At 42.0% G+C, this 15,203-nt stretch overlaps 1 protein-coding gene and 1 non-coding gene across 7 annotated transcripts in view; both read left to right on the top strand.

The window, feature by feature from the left end:
- Nucleotides 1–2,753: 2,753 nt before the first annotated feature.
- EIF3A (eukaryotic translation initiation factor 3 subunit A) overlaps nucleotides 2,754–15,203 on the top strand; it is a 33,021-nt gene continuing 20,571 nt past the window's right edge. For 5 of the 6 annotated variants that reach the window (XM_027655237.1, XM_027655242.1, XM_027655241.1 and 2 more), the window contains exons 1-9: nucleotides 2,824–2,961; nucleotides 3,163–3,299; nucleotides 5,686–5,849; nucleotides 9,098–9,297; nucleotides 10,483–10,691; nucleotides 11,673–11,844; nucleotides 12,824–12,928; nucleotides 13,705–13,803; nucleotides 14,489–14,605. In XM_027655237.1, the coding sequence (XP_027511038.1) occupies nucleotides 2,824–2,961; nucleotides 3,163–3,299; nucleotides 5,686–5,849; nucleotides 9,098–9,297; nucleotides 10,483–10,691; nucleotides 11,673–11,844; nucleotides 12,824–12,928; nucleotides 13,705–13,803; nucleotides 14,489–14,605 (1,341 nt within the window). Of the gene's footprint in view, nucleotides 2,962–3,162; nucleotides 3,300–5,685; nucleotides 5,850–9,097; nucleotides 9,298–10,482; nucleotides 10,692–11,672; nucleotides 11,845–12,823; nucleotides 12,929–13,704; nucleotides 13,804–14,488; nucleotides 14,606–15,203 lie in introns of all 6 variants that reach the window. The other variant, XM_027655236.1, reaches the window with a different exon arrangement.
- Nucleotides 14,150–14,281, top strand: LOC113952866. The gene has a single exon (XR_003529685.1). It is a non-coding gene; the product is annotated as a small nucleolar RNA SNORA19 (small nucleolar RNA).

Below are 15,203 nucleotides of genomic sequence, written 5' to 3' on the forward strand. Positions count from 1 at the left end.
CCATTATTTCTTAGGAATGTGGTGCTTTCCAAACGAAAGTAGCGCGCGTCCCCGAAGTTACTAACCTAAAATTCACTGGAAAATCTTTCCCACAGAGGTAAAAGATGAAAGATAAAATCGGCTTCGAATTGGGATGAAAGATAAAATCAGTCAGCTTTCCAGGGCGAAGCTGTGTTGCATCAGTCCTGTTACTGGAAAAGATGCATGTACCGTAATATATAAACACCAGTTAAACTTCAGAATTCCTGGGTAGAGTAAATTGTACTTGGTGCACAAGTCACATTTCTGGTTACTTTGACCTTAAACTGTTCAAATGTTGATGCATTCCTGGTATTTATTTAAATTCACATTTCTTGTGCTGCTGCAAGTGTAAATAATTCTGGTGAACTGAAGGACTCTGGTTGAACTGAAGGGTGGGAACTGAAGGGAGTGTTCTCCGGACAAACGCTGGCACAACCCTGGATTTCAGTGGACTGAACACAAAGCATGACAAGCAGTGTCAAGTCTTGCAGGGGCTCAATCTTATCATGGCCGAGCATAACGAAGGGTGGAAAGTGGTACCTGAGGCAGATTGTGTGTTGTGGGAGGCAGCTTAATGTTACACTGACATTTCAGATTGGAACATTCAGTGCAGTTTCCAGAGTGTGCTTTACATGTAAGGCTCAGGTGAGCATTAGGATCGTTTAATGCTCCATGTTCTCAGTGACTTCACCGTACAAAGGTGATGTTGGGAAATATGAAGAGCTTGAATGATTTGAAGTATGTACAGATGTGTAAGAAAGGCGGTTTTCTCGTAATAAATGGTAAATGTAGGTCAAGGTCAACCCTCAGCATTTGATAACATCTGGCATTGCTTTGTAGTCAAGGATGGAATCACCTTTGGGGAGTGTTTTATTGTGGCAGATACTGAGCTTGCTCACTGTTAGAGATACTGCAAAGCACGTGACATCTTTGTCACCTCCCGTAATGACATGTCACCTCCTGTAATGACATACCTTTTCTCACCTTGAAAACTGAGCTTAATTCAGGATTTTGGGTTAGCAGTAGGTCAGTTGTTGACGTGTATCAGCTACTTCTTGGCCGCTCAGAGCTTCAGTTGCTCTTTTGGCTACCTTTTAGCATTTTAAGTGGTATAAAAGAAAAAAAAATGGAAAAAATGTAACTGGCAGCTGTTTATGGGCTGAGCTTTGCAATTTGTGTGTTACAGATCTGAGTGTCCATAACTTACAGTTCCTTCTGCAAGGCATGGTGGTGTGTGCCGTGTTTGACTCTTCAGGTTCACTTTGTGCTTTTACTGAGGTGTCTTTTAAATTAGCCTTAATTATTTGACTTACTGGTAAGAACCTGCTTGGCCGGAGTTAATTAAGAGTTTCCAAACAATCTGAATTAGTTTTGTGCTTTGTCCAGTTGGTTGTCGACCACTGAGAGCTGTGGTTGGAATGCCCTGGCGTTGTTGCAGGATTAAACTTGCCTTTCAAGTGTGCTTTCTTAAATAAAATGTAGAGCTGAGCAGTAATTGTCTGAAAAGCAGCACTGAGATAGAATAGCAGTGTAAATTATGGGATGGAGGACAGCTTTATTAAAATTCCCTTGGTGAGTAAAAGTACTGCTGGATACTGCCACACCGTAGCCTTAATTATCTTCAACTGTATCAGGGTGCTTTTTCTGGAAAGGAACTTGCTCATCTTATGCAAGCTCATTTTTTACATAAACCGAGCCCTGAATATGTGCTATGGTGGTTTTTAGATTAAAACCACACTGCTGCTTTCAAACTACATCTTTTGCTGTGTTTTAGCTTCACTTTTGAGATTCCAAAACTGGGAAGCTCTGTCTGATGTCTGAGCGCCTTGGGCAGGCCCCTACTTTAGTTGTTTCTGCCATTATTTCTTAGCAGTGTAGTGCTTTCCAAAGTACTTCATGGGAAGTACTGGCTCCACCCCTCAGCCTTTAAGAATAAACACGTTTCCCACTGGCTGTACTTCACTTCCCCTTATCTTTTAAACCTGTTTGCTTCCCATTCCCAGTGTTCATTTCTCCTGCTCTGCTGCAGTGAGGAGCACATTTAGTGTGGGGTCTGTGTATGTGGGTTGCTGCCTTGGTGTTTGCTCGGGGGTGGTTTGCTGGGTTTTGTGCTGAGCAGAATGTGTGGGATGTCAGGGGTGGGAGTTGCTGTGGTGCTGAGAGCTCCTGTTAGTAAGAGCAGCTGCTTAGGGATGAATAAATGGACCACTGGTTCCAGGAGCAAGGCTGGTTTAAAAAGTGTTTGACCCTTCAACTGAACCGCAGCAGCTTTTGGTGTACCTCATATAAACTGAAGTGCTAGACCACTCTGAGTTAAAAAAAACCAACAAACCCACAAACACTAAAACTTTCCCAAGTGAAGTTAGTTTCCTCCCTCCTTCCCTCCATTCCTTCCTCCCTTCCTGCCTCTTTCCCTCCCTTCCTTGTTCCTTTTCCTTCCTGACTCCCCTCCCTCTTTCCTCCCTGCCTCTGAAACCAGCTTAACAAGTGGATGTGTGTATTTTACTCCTGTGTTTGAAGTGCTCAGTCATGCTGGGATGGATGGAGAGACCTCTCCCCTATCCTGAGGTTTCCATGTAAGTGGAGAGGTTTGTTTGCTACTTATGTCATTGAACGACTGGCACTAAAACAAACCATCAATGAGCTTTAGGTACAGTTAATTAAGCTCCGAAAGTTTCTTGTGTTAAGCATAAAAAAAAATGCATCTTCTGGTGTGCAAGTCTTTTGCTGACTGGGATTTTACTTTCAGAATTCCTTGAGGTTGGCAAAAAGCAGCCTGCCCTCGATGTTCTCTATGATGTTATGAAAAGCAAGAAACACCGAACATGGCAGAAGATCCACGAGCCGATTATGCTGAAGTACCTGGAGCTCTGCGTGGATCTCCGCAAGAGTCATCTGGCAAAGGAGGGACTGTACCAGTACAAGAATATTTGCCAGCAGGTACGGTTTCTGATTTTTTGTTTTGTTTATTTATAGCAAGCATGGTATCTGTCAGCCGATACAATCTAAAAGGAACTGAATCGTCTTGAGTTAGAATTAATCCACCTTTTAGATGCTCTTGGGTTTGTAGCGTTTACATTGTAAATATTTGCTGCCTGTTGTGGGTGGAAACATCTTCCCATTTTTTTGCCTTTGGTGCAGGTTAACATCAAGTCTTTGGAGGATGTTGTTCGAGCCTATTTAAAATTAGCTGAAGAAAAAACAGAAGCAGCTAAGGAGGAATCCCAGCAGATGGTACTGGACATAGAAGACTTGGATAACATTCAAACTCCAGAAAGGTGGGCAGTCTGTCTTTAAAATGTAGTAATTCACAGAAAGTATACTTATTTTCATTCACAAAGCTGAGATATAAATGTGGTGGATTTGAAATGGAATACTAGTGGTGGTCTAGAGGTTTTCAAAGTAGGGAGAAAGTAGGAATTTTACATTGAACAAAATCCTAAATCAGAGTAAAGAAAAGTAAAGAAAGTAAGTAGTAAAGAATAGAAAATTTGTGGGAATGGTTCTGTGAGTTGGGTCACTGCTTTCTAGTGTCTGCTCTGATTTGCATCTGTAGTGGTATTGGAAGGTTTATTATGGAAAGCTTCTCATTCCCAGTTGATGTGTAAAAGCTGTTAATGATGTTAGACCAATGTAATTCCTGTATCTGATAACCTCTGGTTTTTCTGACCACATTGTGCATGTGCAAACCAAAGCAAATGTTACTTTATAATTGCTTGGGTGACTGATGAAATAATAGAAGAAAGGGCATAAAAAGTACATTCAGAGTTAGAATTAAATGGATGGATAATGATAACAGAGGAATGGAAAAAAGGATCAGTAAATACATCTGCTTTAGGTTGTGTGTGTAGATCTTCCCTGGCAACTAGTGCAGTGTTAGGGTGAAACAAGTCTCCAGCTCTGAGAAGTCATTGTGTGGTCAGAGTGTTTTGTGGGAGAACTTCCTGTTCTGCTTCAGGCAAAGTGATGTTAGCTCCTAGAGCCTGTTGATGGAGGGAATGCTCACGTTAACTCAGAGGACAGAAATGTATTGGTGACATCTCTGGAAAAGGGGTAACAAGGCAGGGGTGAAGAAATGTCTTAAAGCATTCCAGCTGAGTTTGGAAGGGGCCAGACATCTAATCTGGGGAAAAGTGAAGCTATTGATCCCTACCAGAAGGGATGTTTGCAGCTGAATTGGAAGGGGACTAAGACATTGCCCAGTGAAAGACTGATGACATGTACTGACAAAAGGAGACAGGAAGCAAGAACGAAGTTAGTGGGAATTCTTTCAGTTAAAATCTTTGCACGGGAACTAAAAAAGTAAAAGTTTTATCTTCTGATGATAGAAAATGGGAAGAAATTATTGAAGTAGAGGTTATTTGTCCTGTGTAGGAATAGAGTTATAGCAGCCAAGTAATACTCATAAAGACCTGGAGTAGAAGGCTGTGGATTTATATGTTGACAGCAGAGCTCTCTGGGAGAAGTTGGTTGCAAAAAAAAGAAAAGTTCCAGACCTGTCTTCAGTAGTTGTTCCAGGATGGCAGTGCCATTCATGTTTTTTCCAGAGCCTGAAATTGTTACAGAGGAATCCCACTAATAGTTAAACGGTGAAGATGGACTGCCTGCTCTTTTCCTTGTTTTCCTTTCCTTAACTGAGGACTAGAGAATGTGTGTTTTCAGTCACAATTCTTTATCTGAACAAGCACAGTTTCTTTATTGTTCTCTAGGTCCTGTTTTCTAACCTTCTCATGCTTTTTTGCTGAATTCACCACTCGATCTGTTGGAGAAGCCACTGGTGATGTGTATAATATTGCATGTAGTACTGGTGCTCAGGGAAGCAAATTACAACTGGAAATGGTGTAGTAGAAAATAGGTGCAAGAGTTGAGAGTTTATATTAGAAGCATAGTTCAAAAAGAATTTTAAAAATGAAGGCTTAGGGAAGGTGGTTCTTTGTCAGTTTGTCACGGTGGGTGGACTGTTCAGCATAAAGGGACCATGTGAGACATAGCACTGAGTTGGTCTCAGTGTCTCAGGAATCCTTTCACCAATCTTGTATTTCTCTGATGAGGGAATGAAGTTATGGCCACTAAATACAAGATTATCACATCTTGCTTTTGACATTTATTTAAGCGTCTTTCTCATATCAACATTATTAAAGGATTTGATATTTTAAGTGTTCTGGTTTTCAGTGTCTGTAGATTGTAAGTCACACAGTGCCTCTGTGTCACATGTCAACAAGAAGTGAAGTCTGGCAGCGTTGCTGGTGGCTAAAAAGGAGCTCTGAGCAAGTATGAAAGTGTCTGCATTGACAGTGATACCTGACTCTAGCAGAGGTCCAGTGCACAGCTCCCTGGTAGGAAGGGGAAGGTGAAAATCCTGGGGTGCATTTCCTTTGGCTTGCTCGGGAAGGATACAGAAGTTTCTGAAGTCTGTTACCTCTGAAGCTTGGACATGTCAGTTGTATATGCAGGGGCTAGATTTTGAAACTTAAAAGCAAGGACATTATCTATGTCCTTTAAAGGGAAAGGGAGCCGTCTGAGGGACCAGTTTGAAAATAAGCAATAGACTGTTCAGCAGCAATTTTCTGTTCAGATTTGTCCAGAAAAATTGATGAGAATTGTAGGGAGTAACCAACCCACTTTTGTTTTTTTGTTTTTCCTTACCCCCTGCCCTGACTATAGTGTTCTTCTGAGTGCTGTAAGTGGAGAAGACACTCAGGATCGTACTGACCGACTGCTTTTGACACCCTGGGTTAAATTTCTGTGGGAATCCTACAGACAGTGTTTGGATCTTCTCCGAAATAATTCTCGAGTGGAACGCCTGTACCATGACATTGCACAGCAAGGTAGGTCCAAAAGATGGAAACTTAAAGTGTAATGAAGTGGTGTCCCACCCTTAGGGGAAAGGGAGCATCCAAGGTTCGCAGCTGCTCGTGGTTGAAAGGAACAACAAAAGTCAGAGGGTCTCCAAAAGCTCATGAAGGTTTATTAGTAAATTACACACTTGGCATGGAAATTGGTATGTTAGTCCCTGAGCTCCCAGGGTAAGCACTTCAGATAAAGGGATAGGGTGAAGGAGAAGAGAGAGAGAGATGAGTTGTAAAGGGGAGAGAGAGGAATAAAGGGATAAACAGAGAGATCAGCAGTCCTGGCTCCAATGCCAGCCCAGCTGACGGGGTGTCCAGGGTTCTGGGGTGCATGTGGGAGGGAACCTTTTTACAGATAAGTTTTCCCCACCCTGGAGATCAGTTTCTCACTTTCTGTGCAGATCAGTTATCGTGCACAGTCCATTCTTCTGGACCTTTCTGGAAATGGGTCGGAGGGCCTCGGGAGTCTTGGATGGTCTTGGTCCCCCCTACAGTCCATCCCTGCTTCTCAGCCTCATTCCTGTGCCTGCACTCTACTGTGCTTATCTCCAGGAGCCAGAACAAGGACCTTTGTCCTAGAAAAGTGCTGCCCTACCCCTGTATGGCCCCTTCTCCAGCCACATCCTGTTCTTTCTCACAGTGTGTTACTACCAACACTCCTTGGTTGTTATTGCCAGCAATCCTGGGTTGCCTGCACGGCTGTCCAGCTGTCCATGTTGGAGACATGGCATTAGCTCAGTTGTCTTCTAGGCTTCTACATCACCCCGTGGCTCAAACACCCGTGTGGACTTGGTGATCCATTGAAAAGGGAGGAGAGAGAGGGAGAGAGGGTTTGTCTGGACGAGTTACCCCTTAGTGACTCAAGTTGTTTAACAGCTCAGACTGATGACAAAAGTCCTTTTCCCCATTCAGAACATCTCTGTCTTGTCTCTTTAAATGCAGTCAGGCTGAATAACAAAGATCTCTTTAGTCCATCTGGTCCAGTTTGGCCTTGACATTCCTCAGGTGGAATCTCTACTTCTGCTTCATGAAGTACTTGCTGCACTGCTGTTGCTATTCCTCCACCTTTTTTGGGGGGATTGTGATTAGAGTATTACATAATTTTGTGCCTGAAGGGAGTGGAACTACCTGTAAAAGTTTGGCAAGCACAGCATGTGCAATCATGGCTGAATGTTTATAGCCCTGCTTGGGTCTGCTGAAGGTGTATTGCCCTCCCTTACAGGTAGTGGCCAGTTGAGCCTTGTCATATTCCCAGCATGGAATCATAAACCCCACTTCTTTTACATCTGGAGTTGCCATCCACGAGTGGGACACTCCGAGTTTTAGTTACCAGTTCTGCAAAATTTAGCTGCTTGTAGGGTTTGCAGTACTGGGTACCACAGCTCTTAGTGGGGCCAAATCAACTAGAACTTCAGAAATTCCATCTCACACCACAGCCAAAACCCAGCACTGTGACACACCAGCAATCCTTGAATCAGGGAGTGCAGGTGTTGCATGGAGTGAGGGCACTGCCAAGAGAAGAAGCCACAGACTTTTCCTCAAGAGGTGCTCTAACTGATAATTTAGGGGAGAAAATAAGGGAACGTGGCAAAAGTTCTAAAGGGTGTCATACAATCCAGGCAAAACATTGCACCAGAGTACTGACCCAGCACATACTTACTAATCCACAACACTTAGTCAAAATCCAATCCCTCCAGCTTTGAGCTGCCCAAAACATCAGGAAAGGAACAAAGAAAGAGAAGAAGAGGGAGCAAGAAGAGAGAAGTGTTCTCACTGTCCCTGCCGATCTGAGGCTGGGTTAGGGGCTCCAGGAGGTGTGGTGTGTTGGAGTTTTCCTGGCTGCTTTTAACTGGCAACTGCTCCAGGGCTTTCTCCTGTGGGTTCTGGTGGCTGCCATGAGAGATAAGTACCTCCCTGAGGTTTAATCCATCCCTTTTCCCCTCCACACACACACACACCCACCCCCCCGAGGTGGTTCCAACCCAACAATTACTGATACAGTGTCTCACACCGTATTTATTAAATGCTGGTGAGAACCAACTGGGATCTGAATGTCTGGGCCATTATTACGTGTGTATTATAGGATTCCACTTGCTGGATTTCAGTCTCCCCTGGATTGTGGCCGTAATGCTCTTGCAAATCAGCGACCTAGATTGGATCAGACGAGATCATTTTTTGTGTGTGATTTCCCACTCCACCCCGAGGTCCAGTGGATTCAAATGGGGTTGCAGGAGATAAAGAGTCATCTTTCCCTGGTTCTCCGTTGTCAGGATCACGCCAAATGTTTTTGTCCTGTGCACAGCTGCTGTACTTATTCTGGAACTTTGATATCTTGGTCACTGAATATGGCACCATTTTAGTAGCAGTTTGCTAATGCTGACCATCATCTGTGGTTTCAGTTTTAATTAGAGGTCAGAAATGTTACTTCCTCATCATCAGATGACTCTTTATCAGAATAATAGATCCATTCACTGTCTTCCAACTCCTTCATTGGATTCAGAAAGTCAGAGTTACGAGACTGTGGTTCTGCAGATGTTTGTATGTGTCACTTAGTTCTTGGTATTTCTGAAAAAAGTCTGTTAGATTTGCAACTCTGGATCCAAATTGTGCAAGTACCTCAGGAAAGATGACTGTCAGGTGAGTTCCAGGTGCTTCGATGTATTTAAGCCTTTGTGCAACAGTGTCAAGGCTTCCTTTTGTGTCTGTTTTTAGTAGAGACATTCTAGAATTTCCAGACTGACAGTGGCAGAGCAAAACTGATTTTTGAGAGGAACTATGGGATCAAAGACAGTTTTTTTTTCTGTGTCATTTCCAGTCATTTGAAAGCTTTCTTTAACTTTACCATATTTAGATGACTTGAGAATTTTACATTTTACAAAGCCAAAACTTGAATTCATACCATACACAGGATTTCATTTACTCTTAGTTCAAAATAAAAACTAGAATCAGTGTATAAATTACAACATTTTTAAAGAGACTCTTAAGTGTTTTCTATGCTCATTAGGCTTAATTGTGTAGAAACATCTTCATTTTTTGAGGTCAAGATGGAAGTGCTCTACACTGTCACTTACTCATTATGTGTGACAGATTATATCATGTTTGACATATCTTTTGACTGCAAATGAAAGTTCTTTAAATGTACTGATCTGCATATTTGAATCCCGTTCAGAACTACCATGAAGTCACCATCAGTGCACGTCCCTAATTTGTGTTGTTCATTGCTGCAGCTTTCAAGTTCTGCCTGCAGTACACGCGCAAAGCCGAGTTCCGTAAGCTCTGCGACAACCTGCGCATGCACCTGGGGCAGATCCAGCGCCACCACAACCAAAGCACAGCCATCAACCTCAACAATCCCGACAGCCAGTCCATGCACCTGGAGACCAGGCTTGTGCAGCTCGACAGTGCCATCAGCATGGAGCTGTGGCAGGTATGCACGGGACTCTCCCCCTCACGCTGTGCCCTCCAGCCTTGCCAGAACCTGCTCCGTGCAGTTCACATTCCATGGTGCATGTAGCAAGGTGGAGAAAGGATGACAGCTAAAGAATGGAGTTTTAGTGTCTAGAACATGGTGCTACTTGCACGCTGAATGCTTCATCTGATGGTCCTGCCTTTCAAACCAAGCTTTGCTGGGAGCAGTAAATGGTAGAGTGGCTGAAGTCACTTGGGGTTGTGACAGTGAGGAGCCTGGAGAAGAGGAGGCTCAGGGGAGACCTCATCACTCTCCAACTCCCTGACAGGAGGGGGGAGCCAGAGGGGGGTTGGTCTCTTCTCCCTATCAGCAAGACAAGAGGGCTCGGTCTTAAGCTGTGCCAGGGGAGGTTTAGGTTGGATATTAGGAAGAAATTCTTCCCAGAGAGGGTGCTCAGCCATTGGAATGGGCTGCCCAGGAAGTGGTGAATTCTCCATCCCTGGAGGTTTTCAAGATGACACTGGATGTGGCACTTAAGGCTATGGTCTAGTAACCACGGTGGTAGTGGATCGAGGGTTGGACTTGATGATCTCAGAGGTCTTTTCCAACCCAGCTGATTCTATGATTCTGTGATGACACCTTCACCTCTACCAGCATTTCTAACATCGAATTCCTTAAAAAGCCGATTCCTTAAAAGCCAAGGTTGTAGTTTTTTGGGTTTGTGAATTTGGAGAACATTCTCTGTTGTGCTGTTTCCATTTCAGGGGTTTAGATAATTACATCTAAGGCATTTCCAAGTTTTCCTGTGTTTTAGGGAAACTATACCCTTTTTTGATCACAAAACCTATTTTTATGAAAAATGCTAAAGCCAATAAATAGTACAATTGTTATAGTAGTAAAACAGTAGAACTTTTGTTGTTTCATTTTTGGTTTCTTTTTTTTATTTCTCCGTTTTGTTTGTAGCTTGCAAATCTGAAAGAAACAAGCTTTTGAAAAATTACACAAACTAATCATTAAATTCCAAGCATATAGTTAATGGAGTTGCAATATGTCCAAATGATTTCTTTATTAGGAAAGGAGTATTTAATTTCAGGTAACTGACAAAAGTGAAGTCTTATAACCTTTAATGAATTCATATTTTTCTTTTTTTTTGAGTGTTGCAAAAAACTTCATAAAAGTGTATTTGTTTCTTTTCCTCTTTAGGAAGCTTTCAAAGCAGTGGAAGATATTCATGGACTATTTGCACTGTCTAAGAAACCACCCAAACCACAACTGATGGCAAATTACTATCACAAAGTTTCCACTGTCTTCTGGAAATCAGGAAATGCTCTCTTTCATGCATCCACCCTTCACCGACTTTATCACTTATCAAGAGAAATGCGAAAGAATCTCACACAAGAGGAGATGCAGAGGTGGGGAAGGATATATAGTGTGATCTTAGGTTCTAATTTTAACCCCCTAGGTTCAAAAATAAACTAAAATGTACCCCAAAAGAAGCAGATGACAGGCATGACCTATGAGCAGCTCTGCCTAAATTGGCCACTACTAATTGCCTCAAAAGAAATCTAGAGCAAGAAAGATGTTTTACAGAGCTACAGTGTAAGTATTGTGAACACCAGGATCACCTTAGTTAAGCTTCCTTCTCTTGCTGCCTTGGAAGCTAAGCAAGTCAATGAGTATCTGGGTTTTTTGTTTCCTTTTTCTCTTCTGAGTGGTGGGATTTATTTCACAAGATTTCACGGTAGCTAATGTAAACTTCTGAATGTAGAAAAATCTGCACGGGCAAAGGGCCTTTAATTTTTTGGTAATAGGGATGAGCTGGCAAGGCTTTTGAGGTGTGCAGAAGCACTGACTGCTTTAACCTCTGAAGTTCATCTGCAGGCCTTTACAGAATCAGAATCTGGTCGTAATAATACTTGATGGAAATTCTTACATTCCTGTTCACTTGGGTACTAAGACCAGAATTTAAGTATTTAATACCACTTGTTCTGTTACATCAAAAAGTACATCTGTCTTACACTGTAAATGTTAAAGATAAATTCATTCCAAATGACTGGGATGGATTTGCATCTAAAAGAAGTTTTTAAAGGTGCTGCTTTGTGCCGTTTTCATTACTTTGTAGTGTTTCGGGATTTACAGAGGCAGCTTAAATTTCTTAATAATTTCTTTGTATATATACACATAAAAGTTACAAAACTCTTTCCTCTTGTTCCTGAGGAACACTGTATTCTGTCCTCTCATGGTGCAGGTGGCATCTTGGTTATTGCTGGTATTTTTACACAGTTTTGCATCATAAATGCTACTGGTTCCTCTCTTGAATTGACACATACATGAACAGGAATTATTCAGTGTTCTCTTGCAGTTCATCTCTTGTGCTTCTACTTTGTCAACAGGATGTCTACTCGAGTCCTTTTGGCCACTCTGTCAATCCCTATAACTCCTGAGAGGACGGATATCGCTCGCCTCCTGGACATGGATGGCATCATCGTGGAGAAACAGCGGCGCCTGGCAACCCTGCTGGGGCTACAGGCCCCACCCACACGTGCCAGCCTCATCAATGATATGGTAGGTGCTGCTGGCCAGGGGAGCAGCTTTATGACACTGAGTCCTGTTTTCCTTCTGGAGCACTGTGCCTGGTTGGGGGACAGCAGTTTGGTTCATTGTGTGACTTAGGGTGCAGTGTTAAACTTGCAGGTTCACAAGGACTGTCTGGGAATGGCAGTGACAGTGAATTCTTGTGTGCACTGAAGAGTCAGATTCCATATTGTCCTTTATGTCACCCAAGCAACAAATGTTGTTTTGAAATTCTGAGGGTCGTGAACTAGAACTTTAGGGGTTTTTTCCCTACTCTAAGGTGTGTAATTAACTGAACCAAGTGTTTCTCTATTTTAAATGTATTTTGGATAACACAGGTCATATATCAAATGGCAGACCGTGCAAATCTAAGTGATTATGAAAACTTCCTTGTGTTTAATTTGAAGGGAGGCTGGATTGATCTATGCTCAGACCCCCCCAGATACTCGTAAGCAAATCAGACATCATCATAGGTATTTTCAGAGAATGGTTGAATTTTTTGCATGTCCTTCCCATGCATGTCTAAAACATACGTTCAAAGCTCATTTTGCAGTGTAAGTTAATTCTTCTTCCAGTACCTCTCCAGTTTGCCTCAAACCCACAACTTAAGGCTTCAGAAATTTAATCATGAATAGAGATGTGTGATTTTAGTTTGGGCTAGGATTTTAGGTTGTGGGCCTACAAGTGTATTAGGCCTTGTGTCTTGGAAATGGCTAAGTTGAGGATGGTTCTCTAGTTTGTTTACCTTGTTTATATGTTTTATGTCTCCTTTTCCATTTTTAAATACATTTAAGTGATGTAGTGTAGAGTTACTGTCACTGCAGTTAAGAATGTTGTAATGAGAAGTAATCTGTATTAAAAGGTACATGTGGTGCCTGTTTAACTTCTTGAATATGGAAGTCTTAAAGCATAACTGTTGGTTAATATTGCATTTATTTTGAGATCTTTGGATTTTTTTTGTTGACTGTAGGTCAGATTCAACGTAGTGCAATATGTTGTCCCAGAAGTGAAAGAACTTTACAACTGGCTTGAAGTAGACTTTCACCCGCTCAAGTTAAGTGCCCGTGTCAGCAAGGTAGGTTTTGCAGCTCTGTGTGGTAACTGGTCTTGACTAATAATTTGAATATTGATTTGTGGTAAATATCAACTAGCATCTTCTATTGCCAGATTTTTCAAAAGTAGGCTTGATTTGGTCGGGTTCCATTGTGACGTGCTGGTGACATCTGATATACGAGTTGCACCACGTTATTGGAACAGAATGAAAATTCACTCAGGTCTCTAGGGTGCCCTTCAGAGGGTCCCATAAAGATGCAGAGTTTGGGGAATGTATCAGAAGGTTTTTTTGGTGGAGGTGATAGTTAATTCTGTTTAAATATGGAAAGTGAGAAAGCTGTGTGCACGCACGTGCAGGCGAGTGGGTTGTGTGCAAAGTGGAGAGATACACCAAGGACTGTTCACTGTTAAAATGCAGAGGCTTGGGAGGTAGAATAACGTGAGAGCTGTTGATTAGGTTACTGCAAATTTTGCAATTGATGAAGCACATCATGTTCTTTTTCTTCAATAGTGGGAACAAAGATAATTGAGGTGCTAAAAAGAAGTTGAAGGTAAATTAGCAGTGTGGTAAATGTTGCCAGTACTGTCAGTCGCCTTCATACAAAACCTGTTAGCTATCCATTATAAATGAGTGTTCTGTCAGAAGATGCTCTTCAGTAAAACACTGCACTCTCTGGGCAGAAGTGCTGTTGTTTCACAGGGTGTAAACCAGAAATATTTATGAGCCGTGCTTTGTACTTGAATGGTGAAGTTTGGACGGGTCGATGCAGGTGGAGTAACTTTTCAGACTTTTGATAGGTTCTCAACTGGGTGAAAGACCAAGCTGAAAAGGAACCTGAACTGCAGCTCTATGTTCCTCACCTGCAAAACAATACCATTCTTCGCCTTCTGCAGCAGGTATGAGTAAAGAAAATGTATGTTCCCAAGTATACATAAGTTAGTAAATGCTTTGGAAGGAGAGGAAGTTGGAAACTTTCATGCTGAAGTAATTTTTTTTCATAATAGAAGACCATTATGATTCTGAGATTTTTTTTTCCCCAGTATATAACCTGTATCTTCAGTTTGTACATTGTTTAGGTACAGCCATAGTAGCTGTTCTTGGTAGTGGGGTACAGTTGTGTAATCCCTTGCCTATTTTTTCTTTGTTGCTTACCTAGTTTCTTAAAACTTCGCTTTGGGGTAAGGTCTTTTGCTTTGGTTTTTGGTTTATTTTGATTTTTTTTGTGTGTAAGTGTTTTATAGGATGCACATTTCATTGACCTGCTTTCGTTACAAGTGGGAGCAGTGTTATTTCTGGTGTGCTAAAGAAAGAGTTGAAGGCTAATTAGCAGCATAGCTGTGTGTAGTTACTGCTGCCAGTCTCCTTCATACAAAGCAGCCATGCAGGAATGGCATTTAATCTTAGGTTAAGTTTGAATACAGTACAGAAATAAAATCCTGAAAGAGCATTTGCAATTCTATTATTATGTATACATTCATTTGTTGACAGTTTGGTACATTAACTCTAAGGCCTGTACAACAGCTTATGTTTCTGATTTCTTTTTATTGAGAAAAAATGCCTGATGGTTCTGTTCCCACTCAGGTGGCCCAGATTTATCAGAGCATTGAGTTTGCTCGCCTGTGTACCCTGGTCCCTTTCGTGGATGCTTTCACCCTGGAGCGTTGTATCGTGGATGCTGCCAGGCACTGTGACTTACAAGTAGGTGCTGTAGAAAGACTCATGAGAAGTTATGAATGGGCTCACATGAATTACATGGGATGCAAATGAGCTGGCTGACGTGTAACCCAAGGAAAAGAATTAATTCTGATAGATGGAGATAAGCTAGAGTAAAAGATGCATGTGACAATATATTAAGATTATTTGCATTCTGGTGTGTATTTTTGGTTTAGGTCAACAGCCATTAATATAAGTCCAGTAGAACTAGAAGTTGAAAATAAAATTTGTGGAAATTTGCCCTGTGAGCCCCAGTCATTTAGTCCAGCATATCCTGAAGCAGGTTTAACAAACAGGGATGGAATTGCTGCCTGTGCTGCATTAGTTGTGCAAGACTGAAAAGCCAGCACTTGCTGCCGTTGGTTTGTGTCTCACCAAGGGACTGAAGTGAAGCACCAGTGTCTGAGGTGTGCACTGATGTCTGAAGATTGCATTGTTGGTAAAGTGTCTGTGTTGAGAGAACAACAACGAGGTGCAGGTAGTTTTTAGTTGAGGTTGCTTAGTAATTATCCATTTATGTTTTTAGATGAAGCTGAGTTAATTCACTTAGGTTAACACACAACCTGAATTTATTTTTCAGATA

Source organism: Corapipo altera, unplaced genomic scaffold, assembly GCF_003945725.1.
Source record: "Corapipo altera isolate COAL_440 unplaced genomic scaffold, ASM394572v1 180, whole genome shotgun sequence".
Classification (NCBI taxonomy): domain Eukaryota; kingdom Metazoa; phylum Chordata; class Aves; order Passeriformes; family Pipridae; genus Corapipo; species Corapipo altera.